Source organism: Cyprinus carpio, chromosome A5 (assembly GCF_018340385.1).
Source record: "Cyprinus carpio isolate SPL01 chromosome A5, ASM1834038v1, whole genome shotgun sequence".
Taxonomy (NCBI): Eukaryota; Metazoa; Chordata; class Actinopteri; order Cypriniformes; family Cyprinidae; genus Cyprinus; species Cyprinus carpio.
Genome location: NC_056576.1, coordinates 24024404 through 24040341, shown reverse-complemented (window position 1 = coordinate 24040341; position 15938 = coordinate 24024404). Strand labels below are relative to the sequence as shown.

At 35.9% G+C, this 15938-nt stretch overlaps 1 protein-coding gene across 1 annotated transcript; it reads left to right on the top strand.

The window, feature by feature from the left end:
• The first annotated feature begins 1912 nt into the window (after positions 1-1912).
• Positions 1913-13867, top strand: mtmr12 (myotubularin related protein 12). Its single transcript, XM_042756600.1, has 16 exons — positions 1913-2159; positions 4248-4305; positions 4621-4760; positions 6484-6556; positions 6695-6831; positions 6923-7010; positions 7650-7773; positions 8193-8262; positions 8421-8518; positions 8912-9036; positions 9169-9247; positions 9364-9434; positions 9721-9890; positions 10397-10573; positions 10837-10995; positions 12032-13867. Exons 1-16 carry the CDS (start codon positions 2091-2093, stop codon positions 12620-12622), a joined length of 2229 nt encoding a protein of 742 aa, XP_042612534.1. The 5' UTR covers positions 1913-2090; the 3' UTR covers positions 12623-13867.
• The last annotated feature ends 2071 nt before the right edge of the window (positions 13868-15938 follow it).

Here is a 15938-nt window from a genome sequence, read left to right as displayed (position 1 = left end):
AATATTATCAAAGTGTATCTTTTGATATTGCTGTATGTGTAATTCACTTATTAAAGGGGTCATATGATGTTGCTAAAAATAACATTATTTGGTGTAATGAAATGTTTGTGGTTTGTTAAAAAAAAAAAAAAAAACATTATTTTCCACATAATGTACATTATTGTTTCTCCTCTGTGCCCTGCCTTCTGAAACGTGTCGATTTTTACAAAGCTCATCGGTCTGAAAACAAGGTGTGCTCTGATTGGCCAGCTATCTAGTGTGTTGTGATTGGCTGAATACCTCAAGCGTGTGACGGAAATGTTACGTCCCTTAACATACTGTGATGCCATGTGTCCCAGAGCACCGAGACACAATCATTAAAACCCATTAAAACGAGGCATTTGTTCCATCCAGTGGGGACATAATTATGGATTATAATGACAATACGAGAGGTTCTCAATTCCGGTCCTCGCGCCCCCCAGTTCTGCATATTATGCATGTCTGTCTTTGTTAACACACCTGATTCAGATAATCAGCTCATTAGAAGTGAGCTCCATGCATGAACTGTGATCCCATTGACATGCTCCCTACACAGTGTTCATTGCTCCCTACTTCAAAACTTGCGTTTGAATCCTCAGTGGCAAATCCTTTAAATATGTAAACGTACTTACAGACTGTGACTCAGAACAGCTGGCACTGTAGTTTACTCTCAGGATCAACAGTCCTCCATAAAATGCACTGCACACATCTTAATGTTTGGGTTGAACTGTTCTGGAACAGTGTTGTAAATACAACTTAAAGGTGCTGTATGTAAGTTTTTGACTCTACTAAAGCATAATAATAATAATATGTTTGCAGATATTTAAAAAACATGCTAAGTTAACATACTTTTTTATCTGAAAAACAATGCTACAGTCAGTTATTCTCCTTTGAAAATGTGCGTTCTGGGCCAGAATGTCGGTCTCTGTTTTGGTTTGTGAAACCGCCCACTGTTAGTTTACCCTATTGAATTTTGGCATCCCAGGTTGCCAGTTGCCGGAAAACACAGCGTATTTCATTTAATTTATCATCATGTGCACTAGTTCCTGTTGGTGTCTCAATCTGGCAACCTGAGTGTGCATCAAATCTAAGGAGGAGGGGCCGGGTGAAAAAAACCCTCTCCAATATTTTGAATTTGGACTGCAATACCTAGTTTAACCACTCAGTGTCAATCCTACATACAGCACCTTTGACCACTGATTTCTAGCTGTGTCCTCTTTTGGAAAGTCAAACAAAGTTTCGTTTTCACAAGGAAACACACAGCGTCTCCACAACACGGCGACGGCAATAACAACAACAATACTACAGCAAGAAAAAAAGTTACACCTTCTTTCTTTGCATGAAAATTTGGGCGGTGTTATGCAAATCTTCCCACATAGTGACGTAGACATGTGGGGACGTGTTTAAATGAGGCGTTTTAGGAAGGCATGGTTGACCCTTGACTTTTATAAAGAATATCTCTTTGGATCTGAGACTTTAGTCTTTGCAACTTTGCAGATCCTCTTTATGCACCAAGAGAAAGGAAATATTGAAATTGCATCATATGACCCCTTTAAAAATTACAGTTATCTGTGCATGTTAGTTCTAGATTGCCTCGCAGGTGCTTGACTGTCTTTCCTGTTGTTTATGCTAATGAGGAACTACTTTAGTCTATGCACAAATAAGGGGAAACACTAGATGCGCAAACATAAAGCAAAGAAAAAAAACTTCAGAAAGCGGCAAGCCAAGCGCACTTGTAGTCAGTATATAAACGCTTCAGGGCGTAGGCTATGTTCAATACGACTGCTTATGGGTTCGGCAATGAGGAAGCTCATGAAATTGACAGCCGCGCAAACCAATGAGCATCAAGCGACTTGCGCTGACCAGCTCAGAAAACGGACAGCTCGTCCATAAACAGCCAATGATGTCGAACGGGCGCGGTTTGCTGTCGGAGCAGGTTTGACTTCCAACCAAAGGAAATCGCGCCTGTGAGAGCAGAGCTGGAGAGTGAGAGGAAGAGGAAAGTTGTGCTGCTCGAGCTCTCCCGGATTTCCACCTGACTGCTCGGGAAGCGGGATACTGGGACAGGCGAAATGTTGAGTTTGGGGAGCGTAGGAGCGAAGTCCACTAAACCGTCATTCGTGTCTTATGTTACACCCGAGGTAAGCTTTCATGCCGCATTATACCTGCGTTGTTTTCAAAACATCCCGGAGACACTGAATTGAGGTAAAACAGGAGCTGAAAGCGCGGACCGTCATGCGCTGGGCGGGGTTAAGTCCCAAACTGATGCTGACATTGTTGACTTCTTCAAGTTTAGACAAACAGGGAAATCTCAGTCGGGTTTGGGGTACGTTTCGTTCACACGGGGAAATGCATTCACAGAGCAGCAGTGTTTTTTCACTCACTTAACGTTACACTTCGAAGTTCACGACTGAATTTTAGTTTTCTGGACTTGCCAAAAGTAGTTGTGAAGTGTGGTTGTAATCCAGGTTATTGGATGATTTTATGTTTACTGGCACGAGTCACGAGTGTCTTCCTTTTGCTCTGACATGTGATGTGTTTGAAGTCCATTCATGGTTCGTTACTGTGTTTTAAACTTACATCTAGTCGTGAGCGCGCATAGGGCGTCCCATTGAATAGATGTCATGACCCATTGTGTCATGACCCATTGTTGGCCAACAGAGTTCATGCCCTTATTGTTCTTTTAAAGAAAGCATGGTGAAGAGAATGGTTATACTCAGAATAGAAACAACGTGAAGATGTAAACCCTCTATTTTCACGTTTTTCTATTTTATTCAAAAAATTAGTGCATAAAACATTACAAGACCAAAAAAATAATAGAGTAGTAGAGATTTAAAGGAGAACTGTTATTGTTACCAATATGTTGTTCAAAACCTGCTGGATTTTCCCTATTCTTTGGAGAAGTTATTTCATTTTGCGTAGCTCTAAACAGTAGACACCTAAACCAAGGTCATGGGTTTGATTTCTAGGGAATGTGTGAACTGATGAAATATATAGCTTGAATGCAAAAGTCAAACTCGTTCTTAAGACAGTCTTAGCACAGTGTCTGTTTATGCAACTGGCCCCGGGGCTTCTGTGAAGAGTTCAGCTGAAGGGGGCTTAGTCGGATCTCAGCATTCTCCCCTCATTTTTGTTGGCTTGATATTAATGAAGAAGACCTGCTGTGATCCATTTTTATGTCTAGCAAAATTTACATAAACGGACAGACCATGTGTTTTTAATGTCTCAGGTTTCAAAAGGAAATTTTAAGAGAATATTTTCACCCCCAGGATGTCATTAGGGGAAAGGAGTGTCCCAAATTCTTGGGACTCTTTGTGAGGTTTTGTTTTGCAGCTGACCTCATGGTAGCCAGGATACTTGGTGGCTTCCTTTCCGTTATTTATCCTGTTTGTTTCAATGGAACTTTTACAGTTTTTACACATCGCCACTCGTTTATTGATTTTGCTGTTTTCTGCAGCCTCTTTTATCTGTTTGAACCAGTGACAAGGGAGGCAGCCTGATTGAAATTTGAAAGTTGCAAAGCATGCCTTGTGGATATCACAGGGCCTCTGCTAAAATTCATGGGACCGTTATTATGTGTAGAGGATCTTAGTGTGCTGATGTTGTTCAGTTTTTTTTTGAATTCTCATTATATTACTTGTATATTACACTAAAGTCAAATGTTACTAAATCAAATGTTAAAGGGATTGTTCCACAAAAAAATTCTGTCATGTACCCATCTGTTGTCATTCCAAACCTGACTTTTTTTTTTTCTAAAAGTAACAAAGTAAACGTTTTCTCAGTGTTTTTCCCATATGATGGACGAACTGGACAGCAAAACTGGTTACCACCATTATGCAAAATATCTTTGTTTGTGTTAAAAATAATAAAGTCGTCATACAGGTTTGAAATAACATGAGGATGAGTAATTCATGACCGAATGTTCATTTTTGGGTGAACTGTTCTTTTAATGTAATAAATGACAGTGTAGGTTTCTATTCTCATATGTTCGACAGCAGCAGTTGGGGTTTTCTCTACGGAGCAGATGTCCTGTGGAGGCATCTAGACTTCAGATATTCACTTACTCAGCAGCAGCACACTCAGTGTGTGAAATGTGGCATGATGTGTTTGACATTATATTGCTATATATAGTACTTGTGAAAATGCCATTTAGAATGCCAAATATTTTATTAGATAATTAATCACGTTTACAGTTTTTACTTCAATTTTATTGTTTCTGTCTTCTTCAGGAAATAAAATTAGAGAAAGAACCACCAAAGAAATTGAAACATCCTGATTTGCTGCCAGGTAAATACGAAATCCCTTCCACAATGTTTTGCTCTCTCAGGTTTTTCTTTGGCTTATTGTTAAATAAATCTTAAATATTTTTTGTATGTCACTAGTACCATGGGTGTGATTTTCAATTCAGACTTTAATAATAGTTCTTTAATTCAGGTGGTAGCTTCCAGAAATCTCATTTAATATAATTAGAGTGATTTTGAAGATACAGTAAAGTGTGTAATACACTGTCTGCACACCACAAGACTGCCCTGGAACAGCAGCCTGTGTTGTTGGCATTGTGTTTACTCAAACTAACATGACTGTTGTTCTGTTGCTTCTTAGGTGAAGTGGAGTTCTGTAGCGCCAACCCCATTCTCAAATACACTCAAGATGATCTGTCCCAGCGGGGCGTCTTTGGCACATTGTTCTGCACCAATTTTCGCATTACATTCATTAGTGATGAGAAATCACAGGAGGAGACGGTAAGCATTGGTGACAGGGCTCAAATCTCACACAATCTCACGTGAAAGCAGTACTGTAGTATTTTAATGATGTGTACGAATTTGATTCATTCAAAAATGTACAATTTTTAGAAATATGAAAGGATGGAGGTCCTCCCTTCAGTGGGGTATAAGCAACTTGTACAAACGCATACTAATGACATCATACGAATTAGCCACCAATTCACGGAAATGTAAAATGGTTACAAATAGTCAAATAGAGAGTTTGTCTGGTAGACCAAAATAATCAACGTATGAACACTGTATTCAGTTAAATGGCCATTTGTAATGGTAATTCACATCTACAATGCTGTCGCCTAAGAAACCATCTAGAATTTAAAATTCAACCAACCAAAGAACCACAGTGTTTATTTTAACCGTCACGTGCTTCCTGTATGTAGACTGCAGCATTTTTGTAGTGTGGTTGAAAAGAAGATAATGTATGTTAGATGTTTATACAATGGTAGTCTTAATTATAAGAATGCTATTAATTAGGGTTGTCTATCAGTTAAATGGTTTTATTAAAAATGTGTCCAGTTTGAAAAGCTCATTACTCATTCTGTTGACTAAATGTTTTTTTGTTTTTTTTTTAAACTTGTTTTTATTAGTAATTATGCTAAATTAACACATTAACTTGACAGTCCTACTATGAATCTTTAATAGTTTTGTAGGATTTATTGTGCTAAACAGCGATGCTTAATTGAAACAGAATAGTGACATGGAAAAAATTGGACCTGAGTTGTACATTATAGAGACACAAGAAGATTAACGTCTTGAATTACGGAGTTGAATTACTATGAAGTTGAATTGCTGCATTGGAAATGAGCATGTTTGGGTAAATGACAGTGTACATGAAGAGTTTGTTGGTTCGAAATAGAAATTTTCTAGCCAAAATAAATTAAACCCTACAGATCTGCTCATTTTGTTGGCTCCTGTTTGATAAATAGTTTTTCCTTGTTTGTTAGTCAGGTTTGGATAAACATTTCTAAATAGAAATAAAATCAATAGAAATAGAGTAAATCGAAAAAGTGTGAATACAGTCAATCTTTAATGGCCTTGAAACACTGGCTGTATTAACTAAAAGAGTGTTTGGCAAAATGCATGCTTGGTGATCGTGCATGAGGAACTGTGCTGTGAGTGCTCTCACTTTAGCTGCCATTTCAGGAACTTGAGTGCCTGACTCACTGGCAGTGAAATTCTGGTGGGAAACCAGTGTTTTAGAGCAGCTTCAGATGATCAGGTATTCATGAAGTGCCAGGTGCTCTTGTTTTAAGGGTCTTTTCTTGGCTTGTTAAGGTCTGTATACCGAATAAGATCAGTATATAGAAGTTACTAATCTAATCAGTGATCTTAAAAAGCTGTGAAATGTGTTGTTGCCGAAAGATAAATTTGGTCAGATGTCAGTGTTAGTTCGTATCAAGAGGTTTCATAGGCTACTCTCAGACTTAAATTTGAGGGTGGTTAACAGGAACTGAAGTGTGTTTCACACTTGATTTCACAAACAAATTATTGTGTGAAAGCTAGATACAGCACACTGAACAAGGCAACAGTGTCTGGCTTTCCTGTTCGTTATGGTGTGCCGTGTAAAAGCGCACCTTTCACAAATGTCTTGGTATTTGTTAATCACTGTCTTTCATAATCATTGCTTACTTTAGTATTGTCTGCATTGAGAAAGAGGCTGTTGTGTCACTCACCTTTGTTACAGACCAAGACCTTTAAGAACAAACTCTATGGAGAAAATGACATTCCATTAATGTTCGTGGATCACATCTATGGTGGTAACAGTTGTTTTTAATTTTTATCATTAATGATTATAGATCTGTACATGTGTAAAAAGCAACAATGAGATTTTTCTTGGGAAAGCTTTTTGGTTTGAATTTTTGAGTTCTCTGAGAAACGTTTCGTTTCTTTTGAAGTTTATGATGAAAAGAGAAAACTGATAACAGGAGCCCTTGTGAAGAACAAATATCCGTCCAAAATAATCATTCACTGTAAAGACCTACGAGTCTTTCAGTTCTGTCTAACATACACCAAGGAGGAAGATGCCAAAAAGGTAATTTTTTTGACACGAGGACTGAAATGTATATGTGCATTGTACAGAGGGTTTCACATCTCCTTGTGCGTTTGTTTGTTTGTTCTTTCAGATCTTTCAGGGTATTGCTCACCATTGTTTAGAGGAGAAATCTCTGAAGTGTGTCTTTGCTTTTTCCTATACAGGGACACCAAGCCCAGGTACAGATATATCTCCTTGTAGAGGCTTTCATTGTGATACTATTGTTACTTTTCAGTTTCACTTGTTATTGTAAATACAGCTGATGTCTGAGTTCTATATTCTTATGTTGTTGATGTGCATATTTAACTGCTTTTGAAACCACATGCCTCCAAATACAGCAGAAACCAAAACCAGTTATTCACCAAACATATGGAACTGCTTATACAACATAAGGGAAAATATCACCTTGAGAAGTTCATGAAGTCTATCTTAAGCAGAGCATGAACTTTGCACACATCTGAAATGCAACTCTGGTCTTGTAGCACCAACTGCTAAATTCTGATCATAGTCTCTGCAACTGGAATGCAACAGATGGCCGAAAGAACACCAGTCATTCTTTCTTTTTAGACGACATAATGCAGTTTATTCCTGTGATGCAAAGCTGAATGTTCAGCAGCCATTACTCCAGTCTTCAGTGTCACACGATCCTTCAGAAATCATTGTAATATGATTAGCTTTTTAACAATACAGTTATCAATACAGTTGTGCTCCTTAATATAATAATGAAGGATAATCTTATATGGTTCTACATTTTAAATGTCTTAAACTCTAATTAGTCAACTCTGGAACAACAAAAAAGATGTATTTTGTGTTTGCAGAAATGCAGAGGAAACGGGAGACAATTCTGTTTGACTCACCAGAAGACTGGACCCAGGAAATGAAACGGACAAAAGCGAACTGTAGACTAGTCACTAAAAACGAGAACTTTGAACTCTCTCAGAGGTACTTTATGCTGCTGTGAAGTGTCTAATAAAGTGTTTCTATTGTTTGAATTACAAGGTACATGTTCAGTAATGGAATGTAATCTCTAATCTATGTTTATATGTGCTACTGACCTAGATTGTTATAAGATCCATCCTACACTGTTTATATTTGAGTAGTTCACAAAAAACCAAACTTTATTTTAGGTGATGGAACTATTACATTTTAATCTGCTTTTAGCATTAAATAAATACATTCATAAAAAAAAAAACAAACAATCCATTTCTCTCAACCAACTAAATTAAAAAAAAATGCATTCATAAATAAAAAAAAAATCCAAATAAAATTTTAAAATTTAAAACAGTTTTCAGTGATCTATAGCAAGTCATACATTGTGAAATAAATGTATCTAACAAACACTGCTCTGACATTGTCTTTAGATTACCGAAGTACTTTGTCATCCCATCAGCACTAGGGGATTTATTCAGCTACCAAGGAAAGGGATTTCCAGTGAGTAAGAATATTAACATAACAAGATCTGCATTTAAATCATTTTTATGAATGTTGCTATAATGTTGTTGTTTTTTTGTTGTTGGATTTTGTGTACAAATTGTCATTTGTATACCTGATTGCAATTGACATTTGATGCCTGTTATTTTTCTTTTTAGATTTGGTGTTGGTCTCATTACAGCGGTTGTGCTCTCTTCAAAGCGTCTTTACCGCCTGTGACGCAGGAAGATGGGGATTTTCAAAAGCACTTTGACATGTAAAAGAATATTCTGTTTTTTTGACTCGGTTTACTATACTGTTTATTTATCCTGTGAGATCAGCCAGTCTGCTGCGATACCTTCATGGTTATCTGTTCCCTGAGTTTCTGTGTTTTGTGTGCTGACACTCAAGACCACTGTTCTTTATCAAAGAACAACATGCAGAAGGTTATCTAGTAGTGTGCTAGACACCATCAGCATGAACCAATATGCTCTCTTTGTGTTTTTCTACTCTGTTCAACTGAAGGACAAAAGTAGTTATGTAATATGGTGTCCACGGCAAAAACAAACAAAAAAGTAGTATTTTCTTATCTTGACTGTCAAATACAACCAGTCAATAGTACCTTCACATTGACAAAGTTGTTTTTTTTTTCCTTTTTTTGTTTTTTAAGAATGATAAATGCAGTTGCACATAATTACCTTTACTCCGCAAAAACAGAGGACCTCTCAGAATCACTTCCTACTATCCAAGACATCCAGCAATCATATAACAAGTTCAAACAATTCTTCCTTATCGGTGAGTCACAGAATACACAAATATCTCTTTCACAAGAAAATGCAAAAAAAAAAAAAAAACTATTAAATGAAAGGATGGATATTTTGTTTGCAATCACTGAGTAATGTTTTTTTTTTTTTATTTGTCTCTTAGAAAATTCAACTGATTTTTGGTTGTCAGACATGAAATGGTTCTCTTCCCTTGAAAGTTCAGGGTGGCTTGACATTATTAGGTCAGTTTACATTGATAAAATCCTAAATTGTGTGATTTACTATTTGTATTCCTGTTCATAATCATCAGTTAGATTCTATGAAACTATTATCAAACTGCATTTAATGTCCACAACAGACAATGTCTCCAAAAAGCAGTAGAGGTGGTTGAATGTCTTGAAAAGGACAACACAAATGTTCTTATAACAGGTAGGTCAAACATGTTTCGACTAAATTTGTCTTTCCAAAGATTCTAGTGCTCCAACATGTTAGCTTCTGGGTTAAGCAATAGTGTGAGTTTGGGATGGGAGCACACCTGCTTGTCCATGTGTGCTAGGAGTATCTGAGGGAACTGTTCTACTTGGTACCACAAGTAGTGCAGAAATTGCACATCTTTAAAAATGAAGTACTTTTAAACCTCGATAGACCTACTGTACCCCTTTGACTCTGAGGTTGTATCCCCTGGTGTTTTGTCTTGATATTGATTGTTTTGCAGAGGAAGAGGGAACCGATCTGTGCTGTGTGATCTCCAGTCTGGTTCAGATAATGCTGGACCCTTATTACAGAACACTGATGGGTTTCCAGAGTCTGGTGCAGAAGGAGTGGGTGGCTGGTTGCCATGCCTTCCTGGATCGATGTAATCACCTCCATCAGAAAGACAAGGAAGTAATTATTACATGCTCCTTCCTGCCTGTTGTTTCTTCAGAGGCTTAGTGGAAATGTTACTGTTTTGTATTTGCCCATTTTTGTTCTTCTTAACCTCTGAGAATTACAGGCTATTTTGCAGCCAAAAAAAAGTAACCAGCAAACCTGTCTTTTGTCAGGATGTAAAACCATTTCCGGGAACACGTTTTTCTGGAATAATTGATTCTGATTGGTCAGTCATGGCATTCTGCAGTCAGATATTTTGTATAAAGACTACTGAACTCTATTGACTACTCAGTTCAGCTAATCTGCACTACTGTCATCATGTGTTTCAATGCACGCTGCAGTCTCTTTAATAATTTCACTTAAAAGCATTTTCTATTTAAGTAACCGTGTGATTAAAATGGAGAATACAGTTGCGATCACAAAATAAACCCCTTCAGCATGATACAAGACCATCTGGGGTTTATTGTGTGATGCTCTCATCCTCGTTGTCATTTTAATTTGATTTTTGTTTCTCAATGTAGTGTTATTCTCCAGTCTTCCTCCTGTTCCTGGAGTGCGTGTGGCAGCTTGTTCAGCAGCACAGCCCGGCCTTCCAGTTCTCCGAGACTTACCTGACTGTGCTGTCCGACAGTGTTCACATGCCAGTCTTTAGCACCTTTCTGTTCAACTCTGCCCATCACAGAGAAAGTGTTTTGAAGGTATTTTATTTTATAGATTTCATTTAAAACATATTCGTTGAGGTTGATGTCAATGTGGCTAGTTTGTTACACTGTTTTGAAGATTGCTTTGAGTACTGCATTCACCATTCTACAAGTTAGCAGTATTAGAGGCCTCTATAGATGTACAGTAGCTAACAAGAAAACAGTCAGCCCTCTGTAATGCAGTCATTACTGTACATGTACTCTCCCGGATGCAGTCGGCACGCCTCCCGCTAACTGGCTGTGCTTGATTGTCTTGGCAGGCAGAGTCACCGCTTGCACAAAGCAGCCCATTGAGCTGCCCTACAGTGTGGGACTGGTCTGTGCAGTTTGACAGCAAGGCCCAGAATTACTTCTTTAACCCTCTGTATTCAGAAAAGGTGAAACATGAGAAAGCTGTACGCAAACCTCACAAGCTCAAGGTGAGCGGGTGAAATGCCCCTATACTATCTATGTTACATAGTTTAATCGTTTAGGGAAAAATGCCTCCTTTAAAAACGGTGTTCATTTACTGCTAAATTGTATCATATTAAGAAATTAGTTCAGCATGTATGCATCACGCAATATAGTATTAAGAGAAATACATTTGTACATTTTTAGGTTTTATTGAACAAGAAAATACAGATATACATCTGATATCATGTGAAGTATAATGTTTCGAAAAGGTGTCATTAAGACAAATGTTACAGATAAATTACAGATAAATCAAATAACAATCACAGTCAGAGAAACATATCTGAATTATTTATAGACCTAGAGTATAATGTAATGTTTTAAAATATTTATTTAAATATTACAAATGTTTCATATTATATTTTTAAATATAAACATTGTCATCATAGCCAGAAACTATGAATTCAGATTAAATGACTTCACTTAGCCTACACATTTTGGTGAATAATAAAGATATCTGAAATGTACATCTAAACCTTTGATTTAATAAATGGCTTTGAATTATAATAATTATTAAAGTCATCATAAAATCAAAATTGACTTTTTTTTTAAATGGATTGTTGTAGTGATTTATCCATTCATGTCTTTTTTTTTTTTTTTTTTTTTTTTTTTTTTAAATCATGTGAATGTAAATAATAAAAACACCTAATTCTGAGGGTTTCACTTTAACCTCTTGCTTCAAAATATTAAGTATTTGTTACCGTACAAATCTAAATGAATTACTGTTTAAAAGGAATAAATCTCACAAATGTTGATGTTCAGATGACAGCTCAATAAGAGTATAGCTATTTGGTAAATGTGTTGAGATTTAGTGACATCTGTAGTCAAGATAAAAATGAAAGGTGAGGGAGACTCTGTACCCCTACTTTTGTTTCTGTGGCTTTTATGTTTGTTTGTTTAACTCTGCTGTTTATATTGAATAATATCTAAGTTGAGTTTCTTTTGTGCATTGATTTTTTTTTTTTGCAGATTAATATTAACATTGTTTTTATTTAAAATTTATAGCACCAAAGACAGTTATCCTTACCCAGCACAGCTTTCAAAACCCCGTTCAAGAAAGGTTTCTTTAAGGACGAGACCGACAGCCTTAAAAAGATGCTACGGGTGAAGCGTCTCAGTCGCTGGATGGGCTCTCCTGACTCCACCGCTGCCATCAGCCGAGAGTTCTACGAGTCCTGGCAGCAACGTCCTCTGGACTATCACGGCCTCCTGCTCCCCTGTCTGGACGGGCCGGCTGTCCGCGTCTGGATGCAGCGCTACCTGCGCTGGATACCTGAGGTGCACATTCTGGGAGGAGGCTCCGTGGCCGTCATGACCAAGCTCATGGAACTTCTAAGTCAGGTGCAGGATCTGAAGCGTGTGCTGGAGCAAAGAGACTCATCACAAGCTGCTAAACCTGATCACCGTCCATACATTCAGCACCGGCTGCTGTCGTTCGGCTCCTCGGGACGATTGCCATCCTCATTCCCCTTCGCTTACAGCCGCAACCGATCTTTCAAGCCCATCATTCCTACAGGTCTGATGCAGTGCCTTATGTTAACTGACAGCCTAGCCAGTCAGGAAGATGAGGCCAGTTCGTTTGTGAGTTTGGTTTAACAGAGAGCCTTTTTTCACCCATATGTTAATATCCGTCCATATATTATTAAATTATAATATTATGAGGTAAATACAGGATTATAGTGGCCTTGTCAGATTTAAATTAAGTGCTGAAAGTGCCTTTTGTGCTAAAGCGGGTCCTTTTGGAAAGTAAAACAGGTTTTTGTCAAACCACATGTGCCCTACTGTATTGAAAACAAAATATGAGCCTTCAGACAGGATGTAAGTTCTTTTATTTTTGATGTTCTTAATGGAACAGTACCTGGAGTTGTTCTCTTGCTCTTCACGAAACAGGAACCGGATATAGCCCTGAGCTTCCAGCCTTTCCACAGTGCAGTGTTACATTAAATCATCACCAAGTAACATTCCATACAGTATTCCATTCCAGTGGTCTACGGATAGATGAGCTTATCCTGAATAATAGCAACCGTTATAAAGAGTTATTAATACATCTGATTTCCACACTTCTCTGACTCCTCACATATTATAGCTCCTGATTTACTCAGTGGTTTGTACATGTCTCTGCAGTATTTAAAGCATGTTTTCAGCTTTCTCTGGCAGTTAAAAGTATCCAAAGAAGGTTAGCCAAGGAAAATAGAGTGGAGCCATCTACAGGTATATTATTGTTACTGCTGTATATATATATATAATGGAAAATCATGGTAAACTGTAAGCCTTTGCTAATATAATTGTTTAAACATAAGCTAATGTAATTCTGTATCTGCATTTGTGCACATTTTCTTTGCAGTACTACTGCCACAAATCAACAGGCACTTCATTAAAAAAATGTGTTGTTCAAATTGCATGTAAAATGTGATTAAGCCATGTAAGCTGAAAGCACTAAAGCACTGAGCTGTTATTTGCTTGTAAATGTGTGGAGAGCAGCATTTTGTTTTTGTTTATACCCCTTCCACCTATGTTTTGCACTACTGCTCCTTGCCAGTCAATCACTGTTACCTGAGTCAGCTGTAAATCTGATTCGGTTCACTTCAGTTCAGTACTTCTCTTGTGTATAACAAGTGATTTCAAGCTGGATTTGAAACTTATTACTGAATAATTGTTTTGTATTTTTCTATAACTAACTTCAGTGTTCATAATATCAGAATTTGGCCTTTATTTTGGACCATTGACTTCAAAATGATAATTTTCATGTGAAAGTAGCATTAAATACCTTTATATATGCACTCAAAAATATGTCACTCTTTTTGTCCACAGAATATGATTTAAATAAAAGGCTAGATCAATGCTTTACAATCATGTTTAATTCTTGTAAAAAGTAATCTAACAAACAATAATGTTAGATGAAACAACTTTTAAAGGAAATAGTTCTGACATGTTTTAGATATTTTTAGTTGTATGTATATGTGTGTGTGTGTGTGTGTATGTATGTATATATATGTATATATATATATATGTGTGTATATATATGTATATATATATGTGTGTATATATATGTATATATATATGTGTGTATATGTATATGTATATATATATGTGTGTATATGTATATGTATATATATATGTGTGTATATGTATATGTATATATATATGTGTGTATATGTATATGTATATATATATGTGTGTATATGTATATGTATATATATATGTGTGTATATGTATATATGTGTATATATATGTATATGTATATATATGTGTATATATATGTATATGTATATATATGTGTATATATATAACAAAATATACAAAAATTAACATAAAAAAGCTTAACCTTTTTTTATATGATAGTTATTCTTTGTTAATTCTCTTAAAAGTGCACATTCATAGAAAAACAAAGTAGACTAAAATTAACTGTACACAGCTTCACCTAAAAGTAAATAAATATTTAATATGTAAATGCAAAATCTCTAAATAAACAAATTCTTTGTTTCTTATATTCTTATAGTTAATTTGTTTATTTATATATATATATATATATATATATATATATATATATATATATATATATATATATATATATATATATATATATATATATATAGTTAAAGTGGTCATGAACTGCCTTTTTTTTTTGTTTTGATTTTTTTTTTTTTTTTTTTATTCTATATGGTCCACTTATAATGTTAAGATTTTTACATCTAAATACATCATAATTTAGAAGTAATTATTTTCTGTCCTGTTTTGAGTCTCTCATCTGAACGCTCTGTTTGAAAATGTGTGGCAGATTGTAGACTCAGAAGTAAACACTCACTGCTATGATTGACTACCATGTGTTTGACAGCTACAGACCTTCACAGATGGACGCTGCTGTGATTTAACTGAAAACGCATAAATACTCAGTACATATCAAGTGATCTGTAATAACAGACAAAGCAATAGTGACCATGTAATAAAAACAGTTACTCACACTTGTGTGGACTATATTGATCCAATATATTCGCACAGCATCATATTTTAGTTTCAATCTTTTTGAGAATCCTGCATCGAATTATGTTTTGTTCGTCAACGAATCTGCGAACAAAGTTCTTACTGACGGGGTCTAAATCTGCACAGGGTCTTCTTGTCTTCAGAGCATCTTAATCGTTTGCTTCTGCACAGAGCTGTGTTTGTGTCTCTCATTATTTACACTACATGTGTGAATCGGTGGGCGGGGCTGAACAGGCAGTGATGTAGAAGCAGGTGTTGATCTTCTTCTGCAGAGGCAGTGTTTAGTTTTGAGTTCTGAAACTTACAGGATGTTTTATAGTACAATGATCTCTTATCCGTCAAAAGATCAAGGGCATTTGGATTTCCAAGTTCATGACCCCCTTAATGTTGTAGTAATTTGTTGTTTCGTAATTTTATATAGTTTTTAATTTTATTTACTTTACTACTAAAACAGTTTTCTTTTTATTTCAAGTAACCAAAACATATATATATATATATATATATATATATATATATAGTATATATATATAGTATATATATATATATAGTGTTTTGGTTGTAGTTAACTATAATAATCCTGGTGCTACCTCATCAGTGATGTTCAAAAATGTTGTCTTGGTATGCAGCTCACCAGGTTTCGAGATCCAACCTGAGTGTCTTTTTTTTTTAATGCTCAAAAACAGTATACAAATAGTGTAATACAACCATCAAAAAAAAAAAAAATAAAGACAATGACAACAAAATTAAATTTAAATAATAAGCAAAAAAGGTAAAGGGGGTGTTTAACACATTACAAGCTGAAAAAAAAAAAAAAAACAACAACAAAAAAACAAATTTAAACTTACACGTCATTAAAGACAGGAAAAATAAACAAACAGGTAAAGTTGTTAAAGCTTTTCTGTTCTTAAACGGTTGGATCAATGAAAGGTAT